The sequence below is a fragment of the Grampus griseus genome (genome assembly GCF_964374135.1).
Source record: "Grampus griseus genome assembly, chromosome: X".
Classification (NCBI taxonomy): Eukaryota; Metazoa; Chordata; class Mammalia; order Artiodactyla; family Delphinidae; genus Grampus; species Grampus griseus.
Window position 1 is genome coordinate 111668976 of NC_138999.1, and position 17636 is coordinate 111686611.

Here is a 17636-nt window from a genome sequence, read left to right on the forward strand (position 1 = left end):
CTTACTTGAATGCTCATACCAGCTTTTTCTGAAAACAGAGTATAATAATGGGGCTTCTGAGAGAAAAATACAGTAAACAGGCACTGTTACTGATTAAATGAGGGTGAATTCAGTTTTATTGCTTTTAAGCAAGCGCAGTAATTCTAACTAAAAACTAACCAATATGGTCCCTTTAGAATTCCCAGGGATGTGTTTTTCATCAATACAAGAGAATACTTTCTATTTACCAGATGTAGGCACCTTATGGATGAGAGCCTTGTTCATATTTCATCTTATTCATCTTTCAGTTTCTAGCAGTTTCTGCTAGAAAGTAGCATTTTCATCTACCCTTCCATCCAATATCACCTGACACACAGTAGGCATCCAATAAATGTTTGCTGAATAAATATATTAGCATATTATTTGTTTGTAATTGTTTACTGCTCAGAATGCTTTTAAACTGGCTGTATAAATAGGCTAAATACTATCCTGACATTTTAAAAACTTTGATTATCAGAACTTTCTATTTCTTAGATACAACTAATTTTTATAGTCCTAAAGAATATGGATAGGAATTTAAGAGATTTTTTGGTGTGCCAGAAGAAGTTCCATTTCCCTTTATAGACACCAGGCAGAACTTTTCCAGACCTCCTTCTGTGTAACCAAACACTTTCAAGTAGCAACCAAACATCCCAAAGTGCCTAAGCTGGCTGAATGTCATAGCAGAAGACAGCTGGGGACATGATGTTGAGAATGACCAGTGTTTACACGATATTTACATACCAGATTCCACAGCTTTAAGACAGGTGTGTCCTGCTACCCTATTTTTTTTCCCTCAAAGAGCACCTGGATCCTGTCTGGAAAACAGATCAAGAACTGAACTGCCAATCACTATAGGTGGGATGACTAAATTTTCTGACTCTATAATTGGAAAAGCATGATTTGACATATGGATTTCTACTTTTGAGGACAATGGGATAGAACATGTAACACTGGGGCTGCTCTAAAAAATCCAAAATATGTGGTTTTTCCATACTCACAGGAATGACAAGAAAATCAAGAGGGACATAACTTTATAAAATAAATTCAATATGAAAGAACACAGCATAAACAATGTTAAAATACATGGGAAAACATTCACAACACATTTAACAGAAAAATGATTAATTTCCATGACATAAAAAGAAACCTTACAAGTCCAAAATTTAAAGATAAATAACCACAGAAAAATGGGCAAAGGATATCACAAATGATATATAAAAGAAACATAAAGGATTAGTAAACATTTGAAAAAGATGCTCAAACTCTCTATTTATTAGAGAAATGCAAGTTAAAGCAATAAGGAGCTACAATTCATCACTGTCTAATGGGCAAAAAGTCATAGGATTAAAGGTATTGTGTGTTGGCAAGAAGACAAAGAATGGCCCTCTCAACACTGGATGTGTTGACTTGGTGAGGCCTTTGTAGAAGTCATCATGGTATTGGCCATCAAAACATACAAAGCCCTTAACACTTCAACTCTGCAATCCTACTTCTTAGACTCTATTCTAGAGTAACACTTGCTCACATGTACAGGCTAGCATGCTCATGGATGTCCTTTGCAGCATTTTTGTGGCAGCCAAAAGATAGGAATAATCTAAATATTTATCAACAAGAGGATCCCAGTAGTAAATTTCCCAATCTCTAACACGGTCTACCAGGCAGTTATTAAAAAGAGAGCAAGTCAGGGCAGAAATTATTCTTAGAGGGGAAGTAAGTGTCTACAAAAGGGCACCAGGGTCTTCTAGGGTGCCAGAAATGGTCTATGCCTTGTCTTAGGTGCTGGTTACATAAGTGTGTTGTTTGTGAAAGTTCACTGGTGTACACGTAAGATTTTGCACTTTTCTGCACATCAATAAAATATTTTTAAAAAAATTAACTAAAAAACACATTTGGGAGACTCCATGCTTTAGTGGAAAGAGTACTATACTAGGAAGAAGGAGTTCTGAGCTCCAGCTCCTTTCTGCCCAAACTAGTTTGGGACTTTGGGCAAGTCACTTGGACTGAATTGCAATTGACTCAATTCAAGGTAGGGGTAATTTTATTCTGCTGAAAGATAGGGAACTGGGCCCAATGATTTCCATATCTTTTTCATTTTTAGGTTTTATGGCTCTTTAAGCCATAACAGTTCAGTATTATTTACCTCCATTAAGTTTCTTTTATCTATCCCCTCTTCTCCATCCCTACTCCCATAACACTGATTCAGGCCCATATTTCACTTCCCTGGGATATTTCAAAAGTCTTCAAACTTGTCTCTCCAGTTCTACCCTTTAAAATCTATAATAAAACACTTTGGTTAGAGTATCTTTTGACAGTACAGCTCAAATCACGTCGCTGCTTTCTTCAAAAACCTTAGAAATCAGTGGGGCATGGTGCAAAGTGCACAGAAGCCATTATTGGAAAATCTGGGTTTGAATAGCTTACTGGCTGTCTAATCTTGGGCAAGCCATTGAGCCTCTGAATCTCAATTACCTCATCTGTGAAATGAGCGGAGTTATGGGACCTTCTTCCATTACTGCATGTCCCATGTACAAAGAACAGACTTTTAGCTACTGATGTGTCAAGTCCCAAGTCACACTTAACGTCATCTGCCAGGGGGCCAGAGTAACGGCAGAGAATCAAGTTTCTTAGCTACCTTTACTTGACTTACTCCAATCAAGAGAGAGAATACTTCTGGGCAGACAGAGCTTCAACACAAAGCTCTACAACTGACTTGGCTGTTTGACAGGAGAACAAAAAGTGAAAGGTGCCTCCCTCTTTGCAGGCTTTGCCACAGAGAGAGTGGCACCTCATAGCAAAGGTTAACTGTCTTAATTGATAGGAAACCCAGCCTGTAAGATCTATAGACCTCTCTGTACACACCTAATGTTGGTAAGAACTGCTTAACAGAGATCTGGCACAAAATCAAAAGAAGCTAAAATCTTGTGGTTACCCTGCTGAGATAATTTAGGATGCATTAGTCAATGTTTCTCAGGCTGTTCATCCTGGATCAGGATAATTATGGAGAGGAATAAAAAAGGCCAGATTAGAAAACAGCTTGCCAGCAGAACCACTATATTTGCATGGGTTGATATTTAAATCAGCATCTGAAAACAGTACGTAGTTATGACTTGTTGCCTGCTCAGACTTTATGCCAAGTTCTGAAGCAAATTCAGCACTTGGCATTCATTTCAGAGGGAAAGCCTGGTTCCTTGTTACACAAGCCTCTTAAAATCTCTATCATGCCAGATACAAAGGCCACTCAGGCTGAGGATGCCCCTCACATTAGATGACTTGCATGATCTCCAGGAACTAATTTTGGAGAAAGAAGGCATATTCTTAACTTGATCTCTCTTCTTCCCAGGAAACTCAACCAAGAATCTTCTGAAATTTCACCTCCTTCCCTCCAAAGCTTCCTTACTTGTCTGGAGGAATGAAGGTGTCTTCATTAACCTCACCCTGATCTGAAATAAAATTCCATGAAAATGCCTTTACTCTTCATCCAATTATGCATTTGCACTCAATTTCTTCCTGGCTTAGTGCCCAGCACATAATGGCCACTTAGTAAATATTTGCTCTTATTTACTGAGTATTCACTGTAAGCAGTCACTCTTTGATAGCACTCAGCATAATTACAAATAATTATTTGTGTAATTATTTGCTTAATGACTGTCTTCCTTACTAGACGGTGAGCATCACAAGGCCAGGGTTGGAGTTTGTCTTATTTACAGCTGTACTCTTAAAAACTACCACAATGCTTCACACTTAATACCCAATAAATATTCATTGAACAAAAGAACTTAATCCCAAAACAACCTGTACACTGGTATTTTTTAAAATTTTTTTTAATTTTTTGCTGTACGCGGGCCTCTCACTGTTGTGGCCTCTCCTGTTGCGGAGCACTGGCTCCGGACACGCAGGCTCAGCGGCCATGGCTCACGGGCCCAGCCACTCTGCGGCATGTGGGATCTTCCCGGACTGGGGCATGAACCCGTGTCCCCTGCATCGGCAGGCGGACTCTCAACCACTGTGCCACCAGGGAAGCCCTACACTTGGTATTATTATTTCTATATTATAGGTGAGGAAACTGAGGCTCAATACTTCAATAACTGTGCTTCAATAACTTGCCTAAGGTCAGAGCCGGGGTTCTGAGCACGTGCTCTTAACAACCATTGTATCCTGCCTCCCTCTTTTTAAGTCCTGTTCTACTATATACTAGCTGTAGCCTGGGAAAGTTTCATAAATTTTCTAAGCTTCGGTTTTGCTGTCTATAAACAAAGAAAATGGTATCTATTTTATAGATTTGTTATGAAATTTGCTTGAGTTTATATATGTAAAACACTTGGTTATAGTGGTTGGCATACAATCAATATTTAATAAAAGCTGCTGCTCCTGTATTGTTGTTATGGAATCAAATATTCAGAAGAAAGGGACTGTAGCTAGGGAATGCCACTTGCTGAAACCTGTCTCCCCTGCAAAATAGCACATTCCATTCAAGCAGTTGGACACATCTAATGGCTTTCTGTGCCACTCTCATCAACCCTCACTCAGCACATTCCATAAAACAGCTTGCATGTGAAAGTTGCTTTTGCTTAAAATTCAAATGTAGGAGAAGCAAAATATTTTAAAGTTAATTCTATTACACAAGCAATTGCTCAATAGAAGTACTACAATCTGCATGGCTTAAAGCGAATAGCTCATGTTTTCAAGGAAATTGAGATTGGAAAAAAAAATCAAGACTGCCTCCCAACCCCTTACAAGAGGGAATTTCATCATTACAGAGTTTTATTTCAATAGATAGTAAATTGATATCAGGAAACAGAGCAAAGAAAGAGAAAACTGCAAATTAGGCAGTCACTTCTTTCTGTGTTGAAATAGCTAGAGTGGTCAACATATACAAAACCACTTTATTTGTCACCTTCTGGTCTACTGCATCACTGTCACTTTAGTTCTTAACAGAAGACTCTAGACATACTTTATCATAGAATACAGTATCCATGGTTTTGCTTTCTGTGGTGTCAGTTATCCGAGGTCAACTGCGGTCCAAAAAATATTCAATGGAATATTCCAGAAATAAACAATTCATAAGTTTTAAATTGCATGCTGTTCTGAGTAGCGTGATGAAACTTCACACTGTCCTGCTCTATCCCACCTGGGACACGAATCATCCCTTTGTCCAGTGCATCCCACCTGTAAGTTACTCAGCTGCCTAGGTTATCAGGTCAACTGTCATGGTATCAGCAGTGTTTGTGTTCAAGTAACCCTTATCTTACTTAATAATGGCCGCAAAGTGCAAGAGTAGTGATTCTGGCAGTTCGGATATTCTCTTACTGTGCCTAATTTATAAATTAAACTTTATCATAAGTATGCATGTATAGGGAAAAAACATAGTATATATGGGGATTGCTACTATCCACAGTTTCAGGCATCCATTGGGGAATCTTGGAACATACACCCTATGGAAAAGGGGGGACTACTGCACTACGAATGTCCAACATTCTGAACCACAGTGGTCTAGGTACACCTAGTTGCTCTAATGCAGTATGGGTAGCTGAGCTGGTCCTTAAGCCTGACTGCATATCGGAATCATTTGCAGTGCTTTTAAAGAACATTGATGCCAGGCTCTTCCTCAGTTTCCATTCTGATTCAACTGATTTTTGACAATAAGTTTAGAGCTATCCTGCCTGGGTTTGGATCTTATCTCCTCTACTCACTATTTGGACAAATTACTTAACTTCTCTGTATTTAAGTTTCCTTACCAGTAAAATGAGGATAATCATAGAGTTGCCATGAAAGTCGAATAAGTTAACACATTTGAAATACTTAGAACAGTGTCTGGCACACTAGTAGAAGTAGTAATAAAGTATTTTAATTATTATACTCTGGTGTCATGGAAGAGAAAGGAATACTTGTAGAGTTTGCAATCACATGTGGAATGACAATGCTAAAATGGCAGCAAAGGTGTCTGTGTTTGAAGTTCATGAAAATGAAATCTCCTCACTGTAAAGTACTACTCTGAGGCAAAATCAGATGATATAAAATTGAATTCCATCTGGAATTTGTCTTGACTTTATACATGGAGAAGTAAAAATCTAAACGTAACACATGGTTCTAGAACAACCCTATTTATTTGTACCCTCAATGGACCATCATTGCTAGTTTCCCCTGGTTAAAAAAAATTCTAAGGATAGAAAAATCCAAAGTCATATTTATCTGCAAATAAACAGCAATGTTAGGATGGTGGGGGTTCTCTTCACACTTGGCACCATTCCATGGGGAGGAGGGAACATCCATTCTACTTGTGAGAGAGGACAAAGAGTACTAACAGAAACTTCTCTGGGCTTTCTCTCCACCCCTGCTTACTCCTTGGCACAGCAGGAGCATCGACTTATCTGATTTGTAAGATTAGAATAAAAATAAGTGCTCATTCCTGACTTAACCTCTGCATTCTGGCTCTTGGGTCAGAATGTCCTCAAGTTGACATGACCCTTTCTCTCTTATGAAGTGTGCAGAGCTTTTATTCAACCTTCAAAATAAAGACGCAGACCTACTAGAGAATGGACTTGAGGATACCAGGAGGGGGAAGGGTAAGCTGGGACAAAGTGAGAGAGAGGCATGGACATATATACACTACCAAACGTAAGGTAGATAGCTAGTGGGAAGCAGCTGCATAGCACAGGGAGATCAGCTCGGTGCTTTGTGACCACCTAGAGGGGTGGGATAGGGAGGGTGGGAGGGAGGGAGACGCAAGAGGGAAGAGATATGGGAACATATGTATATGTATAACTGATTCACTTTGTTATAAAGCAGAAACTAACACACCATTGTAAAGCAATTATACTCCAATAAAGATGTTAAAAAAAAGATCCTCTAGACAAAATTATGCAACAAAGTTTAAATAACAGATAAAACATGATTATAAAATTTTTTCCTATTTGGATGGAGTGGCCTTAGGGTGGGCTTGGATGGGGGACACAAACTGTCCCCTGCCAAGTAAGCAGGTGTCACAAAGAGTTTCTTCTGTGATTTGCTGAGCTGCTGGAGTTCAGCTCTATAAAAGCAATTCCCTCATAGGTGTTTCCCAGACTCAAACTCCTTTTCTAGTTTGAGATCAAAGGGCCCTCCCCTGTGTGGCAGACAGAACAGATATGGGACCTCATACACCACTGGGCTAGCTTGCTATAGATCACGTAATACTACTAGCATGGGGGAAGCCAGCTCCTCTAGGTTATAGATATACTTTCTGCAATACAAATGAATCAATCACATGCCACAGTCCTAGCCAACTTGAAATGATTATAAAGATCTGGTAATAATCAGTTCTAGTTTTGCTACTAATTAATCATGTGACTTTAGAAAAGTCCCTTCTCTGGCTTTCAGTTTCTTCATTTGTGAAAATGATGGAGTTAGACAAGATTGCCTCCAACTCTAAAATACTATGATTCAACAGCTTCCACTTGCCTCTATATTACCAACACATGAGGCTGACTCACACTTAATGTCTGTGAGAGAAGAACTTATGAGGTACAATGAAGTCACAAAATCATTCCAAAACTATTCCAATTGTTGGAGCAACTTAAGAGAGACATATTTGCATTTTTCTATCTTGCCTCTTCCATGCCACCCTCAATCTCCCCTCCCCCTGACAGTCCTTTAAGATGAAAAATTTCACACTGAGTTTCTATCAGAACTGAGAAAGAAAGAAGTCAGCTTACTTTTTTGATCGTCTCATTATCAAGATAAGGTTTTATTTTTTTGAAACTGTAATCAGATAAAAATGTCCAAAGGACTAAAGAAACTGAGTAGGGCTATTAGTCTACTCATTTTCTTACTTAATTCCATCTGAAGGAACAATAGGCTCTTCTTGCCTTTGGCAATATAATAATTCAGCTGCCATGCTAGAAATACCACACACCAAGATATAAAACGGTGGCCTTTTCTCTCTTTAAAAACAATCAATGCTTTCATTTGTGCACTTCAAAGTACACGTGAAATGAAAGTCTCAGCCCTGTGAGTCTAAGGTAAATCAAAGGGCTGTAAGTGTCATAAAAAAGTTTCCTGGTTCATTGCCCTTCTTCTAGGTAAGAAAGGAAACAAAAGTACTCCCAGGCAGATGAGTGTTCATCTCATTTTTATATTTCTTTTCCAAGCAGGCTTAAACAACCTCCCCTGATAACTCATTCCAATACAGTTCTCCCTTATGTCTGACTGAACCTCTCCTTGCTGCTTTGCAGGCCTACTTCCTCTTGTTAATTTAGTCTTGGCAGTGCTGAGACTGTTCACTGTCTTTCATATTGTCGTCTCATTCTGACTTCCAGAAATTCTAAAAGAAACCTTGAGAACTGAGTTAGGGGCCTATGATCAAGTTTAGATATTACCTGGAGGTCCTTATCATATACTAACATTTCTGGTGATGCTATTCCACCTCAGTCAAAGTTATTTCTCCTCTCTGGTTATTAGTACCTCATCTGTAAAATGAAATGAATATGAAAATATGTTAAGAGAAAGAAAGAATCACAATAGTGATGCAAATTATTATTGAATTGAAGGGTCTTCCTGGAGAAGTTGAACTCTTGGGGTTCAATCATTATTGCAAATGGAAAATGGCTGAAGATCCCTCTTTTCATACTGAACTATTCATTATTCACATGAACTTTGGCAAAACTGCTTAGTATTAGGCATCACATAATTAAATGCAAACCTATCTTTCAATGCAGAGCTATGAGAGAAGACAATAGAAATAGGACTATGTCCACATCTGGATGATCATTCTGGAATTATAATTATCCCCAGGTTAGTTGCCCACTCTTCCAATGAGCTGGCACCTTCTTAGAATGCCAGTGTACCGTGATGTTGGTGCTTAAAACAGTGCATTTGGTTTTAGTCATCATCTGGTTGGCCTTGCTGACTCATGGATTCTTCCACTTTAGTGGAAGTATTTGAGAAGAGGGTTGGTATCTGTTTCTACAAATCCAGGTGGATCTCAAACCAGGAGACAGTTCGTATCTTCTGGACAGAAACTTGGCACTATGATTTGACAAGGGTTTAAAAATCTTCTACTCTTTGGCCATAGAGCATCATGTGAATAAGTGGACTAACCACAATCTTAAACAATTTGTGCAGCTGCAGCATCACCAAGGAAACATTTCCATGGGGAAAAGGTGAAATTTGAGAGCAAACACATTGAAGAATTCTGAGCTCACCTTAAGATAAAAGCTGCAAAGCAGCCAGATCCACATAGCAAGAGTTTATGGCCAAATATTGCAGTAATATCTAATCCAGGTTACGGATCTACTTCACAGAGGAATTGGGACAAGACACCCAATTCCACCTATCAGTTTCCCTTGGACACTCATGAAATTTCATCTAGTTAAGAAGAAGAGATTCCATTAGGGCCAGGTTTCACAAGCACCCAGATTCGATGTGTGGTTGCTCTAGGGATATAATCTCACAAATGTCTGGAGTCTGACCTTTAGGGACAAGTGAGGCAGTCAGTTGATCAACATTAGATACCGAGTGCCCAGTTTGTGCACAGCTCCACCCTGGGAGTGACAAGAGAATAATAGAGAATATTAAGGCAAAGGGAAAGCAATTCTTCAGCCAGATATGTGATCAACCAACAAATATTTCTTGAACATCTATTGTATGCAAGACACCGTATCTCTGCCAAAAGACATGAATAAGGGGCCCTTCCAATGAGGGGCTGATGACTAAGTTGAAAGGTTAAGACATATTACTATGAACAGATAGCCAATAGTTCAAGGTGGTCTATAATCAGTGTCAAGTGATTCATATGAATATAACAACCAAGGGGTTTCAGAGGTACAAGTGAACAATTCTAACTGGGATGATCCAGAAGGCTTCCTGGAGAAGGTAGGACTTGTACTAGATGCTGTCAATTGGATAGGATTTTGACACATGAAAGAAGAGGACAAGCATGCTAGGCAAAGGAAATGGCATGAGCAAGGTCCTGAAGTAGGCAGGCCCAGTGCCTATTTGGAGAGAGGTAGCAGACAACCTTGGCTGAAATAGAAGACTTGTTGAGAGTAGCAGAAAAGAAAGCTGCAAAGAAGGAACCATGGGATCTCAGAGTTTGAAGGGATCCTAGAGATGATCAAATCCAAGCTCTGCTTGCCTTATTCTCACACAAACACAGCTTTCCCTAGTGTGCCAGCAATGCTTAATATGCATTTTAATAATGGGTCCAGATTCCTAACATCTACAGACATAGTAATTCTGGGAGAGTAGTTAGAGAAAGGCTTTGGAGTTGGATGCCTAGTTAAACCACTTGCTAAATGTTCACCCTTGGGTAAGTTTATTTATCCTTTATTTTTTCACCTATAAATGTGGATAATAATACCCTCACTTAAAGTGGAGGTAGGAAGAAAAGGAGATAGAATGCTTGAAGGAGTCAGAAAAGGAAGAGGAATCTGCAGTGTATTGCCAAAGAAAGCAGAAGTAGAAAGAATTCAAACAAGGGGAGGTTGTTAACAGCATGAAATAAAGCAAACAGGTCAAGGTAGTTGAGACCTGTCATAAGGCCACTAACTGTGACAATATGGAGGTCGCTGGTGACTTTTAAGAGATCAATTCTCGTATAAAAGGAGAGAGGCAGTTTGTAGAAAAAGGTGAGAAAGGAGGGGTGAGAAAGGAAGAAGAATAGAATGTAAAGGAACTGGAGCTGCAGGCACAGACCCTTCCATCATTTGTAGTGACAGAAGAGGAAGAGAGATGGTTTAGATTCAAAGGGGTCACAGGGTTGAATGATGTAATGGCTGGATGAGTATCTCAACTTACAACTGAAATGGCTGGTAGCTCCTGTAAGGACTTCTAACCCTAGCTTTCCTCCTTACCAAGAGGCAGGGAATGTGATAAAGGAAGAAGGAAGTTCCTACTCACAAAATATCTTCCCTCTTCCTTTTGTCTACAACTGCATAGGAAAAAAATACCTTTATAAAACAATCTGCCCATTTATAATACCATAAGATTGTCAGCTGAACAATTATGAGACTCCCTGTGTAGTAAAATCTCATTAATCTGGACTACACTAATTTGGAATTTGTGGTAATTTAACCTGGGCTGGAGTTACCTTTGTACTACTTACAAAGAAAGGGTTCACTAAGCAAATAGTGTTGAAAAGATTACAAGGGAGCTAATTTAGCCTGCCAGGGGCCTAGTTCACCTATCTTTAAGAACATGCTGTTTTTTAAGAACTTAGGCATATTCATTATTAGAATGCAGATTGATTCTGCTAATTATAGATGAACATAATCTACTGCTAAAATCCTATATCTGCAACAGTTACTTTGCTCTCACTGAATATGCTCATTAGAAATAAAATTGCAATTCTTTATAGTTGGTTCACAATTCAGATTTACACATACCCCCTTTCTCCACCCTCATGAGTTAACCAATGTTCAGGAGGTATTACTCTAAACCAGCACATCACTTACCATGAACACAGTGGAAAAACTAATAAGTGATCAAAAAAGGCCTCAGAGCAGCCAAAATAGATGTCTTAAAGTTGATGCCTAAAATCCTGTATATCTCTCCATAGCAGGTTCTCTCACAGCTGATTTAACTCTTACTTAACATACTAAGTTGACACACCAACTTGGAGATCTTGTTTGTTTGTTTTTTAAAGTTTGTAACTAAGAAGAAGGAGAAAAAGGGCTGTTACATGAAGGGACACTGAGAGAAACTAGAAATGACTGCACACTGCAGAAAGGAGACAGGACGTGGATAAAATGTGGCTGATGTGGCTGTAATAACTAAAAAGCCACCACAGTCTAGGACAATTTAGAGTTAAAAGGCCTATATTCCTTAGTAAACCCAGAAAACTATAATAGAATATTATAGAGCAGTACAATGACTAATGACTAAAATTTTCCCTTTAAATGATCAAGCAAAGTTTAGATTATGTTGAATATATGCCTTAAAAAGACAGATAAGTTTACACACACACATACACACACACACACGATTTGTATTCATAATGGTTAACCTAAAAATGTGAAGTGCATTGATGCTTAAAACAATGAAGTTCATAATATTATCATATAATAATAATAACAATAAAATAGCAACATTTATTAACTGATTTTTTAAGTGATGAAGTGTGTGCAGATATCAAGCTAAGCCCTTTACCTACATAATTTCATTTAACTCTACTAATAATCCTAGGAAGTTTTAGTACCATTTCTAACTTTACAGTTGAAGTGAAAGTCAGAGAGGTTAAGGAACACGCCCTAGGCCACAGAGAGAGAGGTGGGACTACAACTACAACTCAGTCCAATTCCTTGCCTGTATACTATGCCTTTCCAATGCTCCAGAAAATACAGCTCTCTAAAAATCATACTTTTCTGGAGGGCTCCAGATAGCTAATGCCTTACTGTATTTTTGTTTTCCAAACTTGTATTTAATAAATATCTTGATTCATAAGCAGAAAGACCTATGATCTAAGAGTCAGGTATGATGTTGTATGTAAACATGCTCCATTTTATAAGCTGAATGTAAAAGTAATAGTAAAAAACAGAACAAAACCAAAAACTCCATGAACATGTCTATTAGGCCCACCTTAAAATCTCAGATCAGTCTCTGTAGACTACGGATACTATTTTCAAATGAATAGCCAAGTAACAAAGAGATGAAATTTTAAAATATTAAGTGATCAGTTAAGATCTGGTCTCCCATTGTTTCCCCACTCACTCTGGAGAAATTTAACATGAGAATGGGCCAACGGAGCACGAAGGATGGGGGAATTGCAGGGGAGGCTAGAAATTCAGTTGGCTGTTATACAGGATTTAGGACAATCTGTTCATCAGCTGTTCTAAGAGAGCTATGAGGGCATAGAACACATGTGGGCATAGTGTGTACTGGGGGAAACAGGGGTGGGGTGGGGACATGCAAATGTATGCAGTTATCCACATTAGGAGTACAAGTGAGGGTAGCCACCACTTGTATATACAAAGAAAGATGTATAGTGACATCATTCACTCATGTAATTCCTTATACCTAAACCAAATGTTCTTTACTCATCTCTTCTTGTCTTAAGTCTACCCATTCAAGGGCCAGCTACAAATGCCACTTCTGCTGTGAAGTGTTCCATGATGCCTAAAGCTGAATTAAACTCTTTCCCTGTTTGGGCTCCCATAGTTTTTTTTCCCTTTTACACATTTACCACAGCACTGATGATACTCTATCTTATTATTAGAGTTATTCAAGTATGTGCTTTTTCTGCCCTCTATTCTACCATGAGTTCCTTGAGGGCAGGGGACGCTTTCTCATTTCTGTAGCTCGTACAAATCATAGCACAGTGCCCACTACATACTAGTTTCTGGGACAATGTTGACTCAGTGGCACTGGCCTAAGAGAATGGATTATCGTCTAGCTTACCTGAAGGAGCATTTGTTCTCTTTCTTTTCTTGCTTGACTCCCCTCCATTCTCAATGAGGCCTTCTGTGACCAGAGGGCCACTGGTACTGCCAAACTGCAGGGGCTCGTTGTTGTTGGCAGGGTCAAAGGGCAGCTGGTTCAACCCTAAAGAAGAAAAAGAAAGCCAAAATCCAGACTCCATTAAGGACTGGGATGTCTCCAGATTTTATTATATGAGCCACTAGAGGAAAACTCTCTAAATCTTAAGAGCCCAGGAATAACAGATGAATTCCTTAAAGCCAGTTGCCCTCTGCACTGTTTTACAGATCTTGTTGATAAATACAGAATTAAAATATAGGCTCTTATAAGACCATGACTCTGTCATTTGTAAGATCCCTCCTGTTTCTCGGAAATTAACATTTTTGACCACAAGCTATCAATTATCTTCTACCTCCTCCTCCCTTAAAGAGATAATAGAACTCGCAAGGGGGTTATTTAGTAATTGGAGTGATGGGGAATTACAACCCAAGTTTGAGTAGGGTTAATCCCATCTTCTTCAAATGATCCCAGAGCATGGTCACTTTACTAGTAGCTGCTGCACCATATAAAATGGCAAAAGGCATTTTCTATTATCCAAGTCCTATTGGTTTCAGCCAGGGATGAGCAGAGATAGTTTCTTACTCCCCTGGCAGAGCATCTGGAATTTCAAGTGTTTCAATTAAAACTTCATGAATACCATATGACCCAGCAATCCCACTCCTGGGCATATACCCTGAGAAAACCATAATTCAAAAAGAGTCATGTACCACAATGTTCATTGCAGCTCTATTTACAATAGCCAGGACTTGGAAGGAACCTAAGTGTCCATCGACAGATGAATGGATAAAGAAGATGTGGCACATATATACAATGAAATATTACTCAGCCATAAAAAGAAACGAAATTGAGTTATTTGTAGTGAGATGGATGGACCTAGAGACTGTCATACAGAGTGAAGTAAGTCAGAAAGAAAAACAAATACCGTATGCTAACACATATATATGGAATCTTAAAAAAAAAAAGTTCTGAAGAACCTAGGGGCAGGACAGGAATAAAGACGCAGATGTAGAGAATGGACTTGAGGACACGGGGAGGGGAAAGGGTAAGCTGGGACGAAGTGAGAGAGAGGCATGGACTAATATATACTGCCAAATGTAAAACAGATAGCTAGTGGGAAGCAGCCACATAACACAGGGAGATCAGCTGGGTGCTCTGTGACCACCTAGAAGGGTGGGATAGGGAGGGTGGGAGGGAGACGCAAGAGGGAGGAGATATGGGGATATATGTATATGTATAGCTGATTCACTTTGTTATAGAGCAGAAACTAACACACCATTGTAAAGCAATTATACTCCAATAAAGATGTTTAAAAAAAAACTTCATGAAATGTGGAATGAAAAGCTTTGTTAACGTCCAAAGTTAGGTGATCTCTCCTAAGCCTTTTATCTACTACTGGTCCTCTAATCCTATCAAAAGAGGAATCAAGTTGGCCTGCTATGGCTCACTCTTTAACCCTCAATTTTTCTATGGCCCGCAGCTGTACAATTCTTAAGGTAATGTTTGTAAAATGTCAATGAAAATTTGGAATCCAGTCAGCTAAAGGTCAATCAAGTTTCAGTAAAATGAATGCTAAGGTTCTAACAAAATGGCTTTACATTCTTGTTTTATTTTGTTGTTTTTTTTGGTTTTTTTTTTTGCGGTATGCGGGCCTCTCACTGTTGTGGCCTCTCCCGTTGTGAAGCGCAGGCTCCGGACACGCAGGCTCAGCGGCCATGGCTCACGGGCCTAGCCGCTCCGCGGCATGTGGGATCTTCCTGGACCGGGGCACGAACCCGTGTCCCCTGCATCGGCAGGCGGACTCTCAACCACTGCACCACCAGGGAAGCCCTACATTCTTGTTTTTAATAAAAAATATCCCTATGCTGTTTTCAGCCCATGTAACAAATACCATTTCTTCTACAATCAGATTCCACTTGGAACACCTCCATTAAATGTCTTCTGGGACCAGTCAAACATTTTTCCTTTACATCATCTGAGTGAGTAAGTGAAAGAATGAAAACTTGCTTCTGTATCTTAAGTCAACCATTCACCATATCATATCCATGTCCTATTAAACCCCTACCATGACTAGAACTAAAGAAACAAATACTGATCACTATGTATTAGAAAACATTCAGATCATGACCAAGACTATTTTCAAAGAAGACTAGATTTTTATATAACTTGCAAATGAAGATGTTTCTTGCACCTGAGTAGTCACAGAGTCAAATGTGATTAGTGTACTATTCCAAAACTTTTCTTGGTATTTCTTTCGGCAATATCAGACTGACCAAAAAAAGTTCCACGGAAGATGGAATAGTATAGTGGAAACAATATGTGCTTTGAAGCCTGACAGATCAGGGTTCTAATCCTGGATCTGTCCTTTACTATCTGGGTAGCTTCTGGCAATTCATGTAATCGCCCTTAGTCTTAGTTTCATAATGTGTAAAAGGGGGATGATAACACTGCACAGAGCTGTTGTAAAGATAAGCAGAAAAATATATATTCTAAGTGAATTAAAACAAACTTTTCCCCTATAAGTTTGAAGTTTGTAAGCAGCTCTTCTAAGGAGGACCTCTCTCTCTCTCTCTCCCACAACTGTATCCCTGGTGCCTAGCACCATGCCTGGCACATAGTGAGTGTTGAATGAATTAATTCTCAATAGGGAGGAAGTAGGTGATGCATTCTATTAACTCATGTAGTTAGAATAAAGAATTAATGACAAAAGTTCTGATGCTGATTATATCAACATTACTTAAAATAATTCGATTTCAAATGCATCTCCATCATTTGAGTACTATACTGCAGGATGGTAAAATCTTGATCAAAAGGAATGCTCAGGGATTAGGAGGTTCTGATTAATAATGGTTAATCAGAAATTTTTTTCTTTTGCATTTGATATTTTACAGAATAATATATTAGTCCATTTTCCTGCCTTATTAAGTTGGTAACTGAGGATATTACAGAGCTTCAGAGCTATGACCTGTAAAAGGAGGCTGATAACAGTACCTAACTCATGGGACTGTTAAAAGGATTAAGTGAGATCACATATGTAGAACATTCTGCATCACATCTGGCATATAGCAGATGCTCAATAAATATTAACTGCAAATTCCCATTTCTAATTTCTAGAATTTTTGATGTACAATGTGAGATTGGTCTGAATTTGCCTTTATCCAAGGATATACCCTACTTTCATCATTGAACCTTTTTATTGCTGTTTGTACTGTTTTCTAAAAGTTGAAGGAGTCCAGGAACAAAATCTGATGAATTAAATGTATTCAGTTATAGACATTTGGCTATAATTGTTCTTCCCTTTTATTTAGTCCCAGATGGTAACTTTAGGGCTTTAGGTATTTTGCTCCCTGTACTAATGTACAGATTTTTGTTTGGCACTGAATAAAACCGAGATTTCAAGTACCTTCTGTGTATCCACCTCATAAATGATCCAAATATATGAAAATCTTGATAATTCAACACACCATCTCAGGCATTGTTTCTTATAGAAAAAGACCTCATATCAAGGAGAGAGAGACATCCCACTCAGTAAGCTGATCCATTGAATACCAATCCACATTTTATATTATCCAAGACCCAATACAGTCTCCAAAGATTTGTAGCTTGAAAACAAGAGCTATAGACATAGCAAAATTCTATGACACTAGTGCTTCCCAGCTACTTTTATTGTATTGTTTCATTCCTCCTTTAAGACAGCACTAAATCAACCAGTAAATCAGTAGGTACTTATAGGATCTTTTCTGTGTCATGTATATGTGGTCCACATTTGGAGTGCTATTTTAAGTAAAATAGCCCCATTAAAACTACCTAAATTCTAAAAGGAAAACCACCACCACTTTAATTTCAAGAATTCTTATTGCAGAAATTTCAATTATGACTTGAATATAAAATATTAGCAATTATGATATTTTAATTCTCACCCAAACTACAGAATTTACCTTTAAATCTCTTATGGAAGCTATTTCTACCATTTTTCTACTAGACATGATGGAACTATTAGATAAGGAAGATATTAAGAAAATATTAGATTAAGAAGAGACTTTTTTTTTCTGTGCCATGCAGCCCACAGCAGTGAAAGCGTGGAGTCCTAACCACTGGACCACCAGGAAATTCCCTAGGAAGAAACTTCTGAGGCTATTTAGTTGACTCTTCTATGCAAACCAGAAATC

General features: G+C 38.6%; 1 protein-coding gene across 3 annotated transcripts in view; it reads right to left on the minus strand.

The window, feature by feature from the left end:
* ENOX2 (ecto-NOX disulfide-thiol exchanger 2) overlaps positions 1-17636 on the minus strand; it is a 283434-nt gene that overhangs the window by 153952 nt on the left and 111846 nt on the right. For all 3 annotated transcript variants that reach the window (XM_082681777.1, XM_082681774.1, XM_082681776.1), the window contains one exon: positions 13393-13536. Coding sequence is in view for 1 of the 3 variants with exons in the window: in XM_082681774.1 (XP_082537900.1) it covers positions 13393-13536 (144 nt within the window). In the remaining 2 variants the exon portion in view is untranslated. The remainder of the gene's footprint in view (positions 1-13392; positions 13537-17636) is intronic.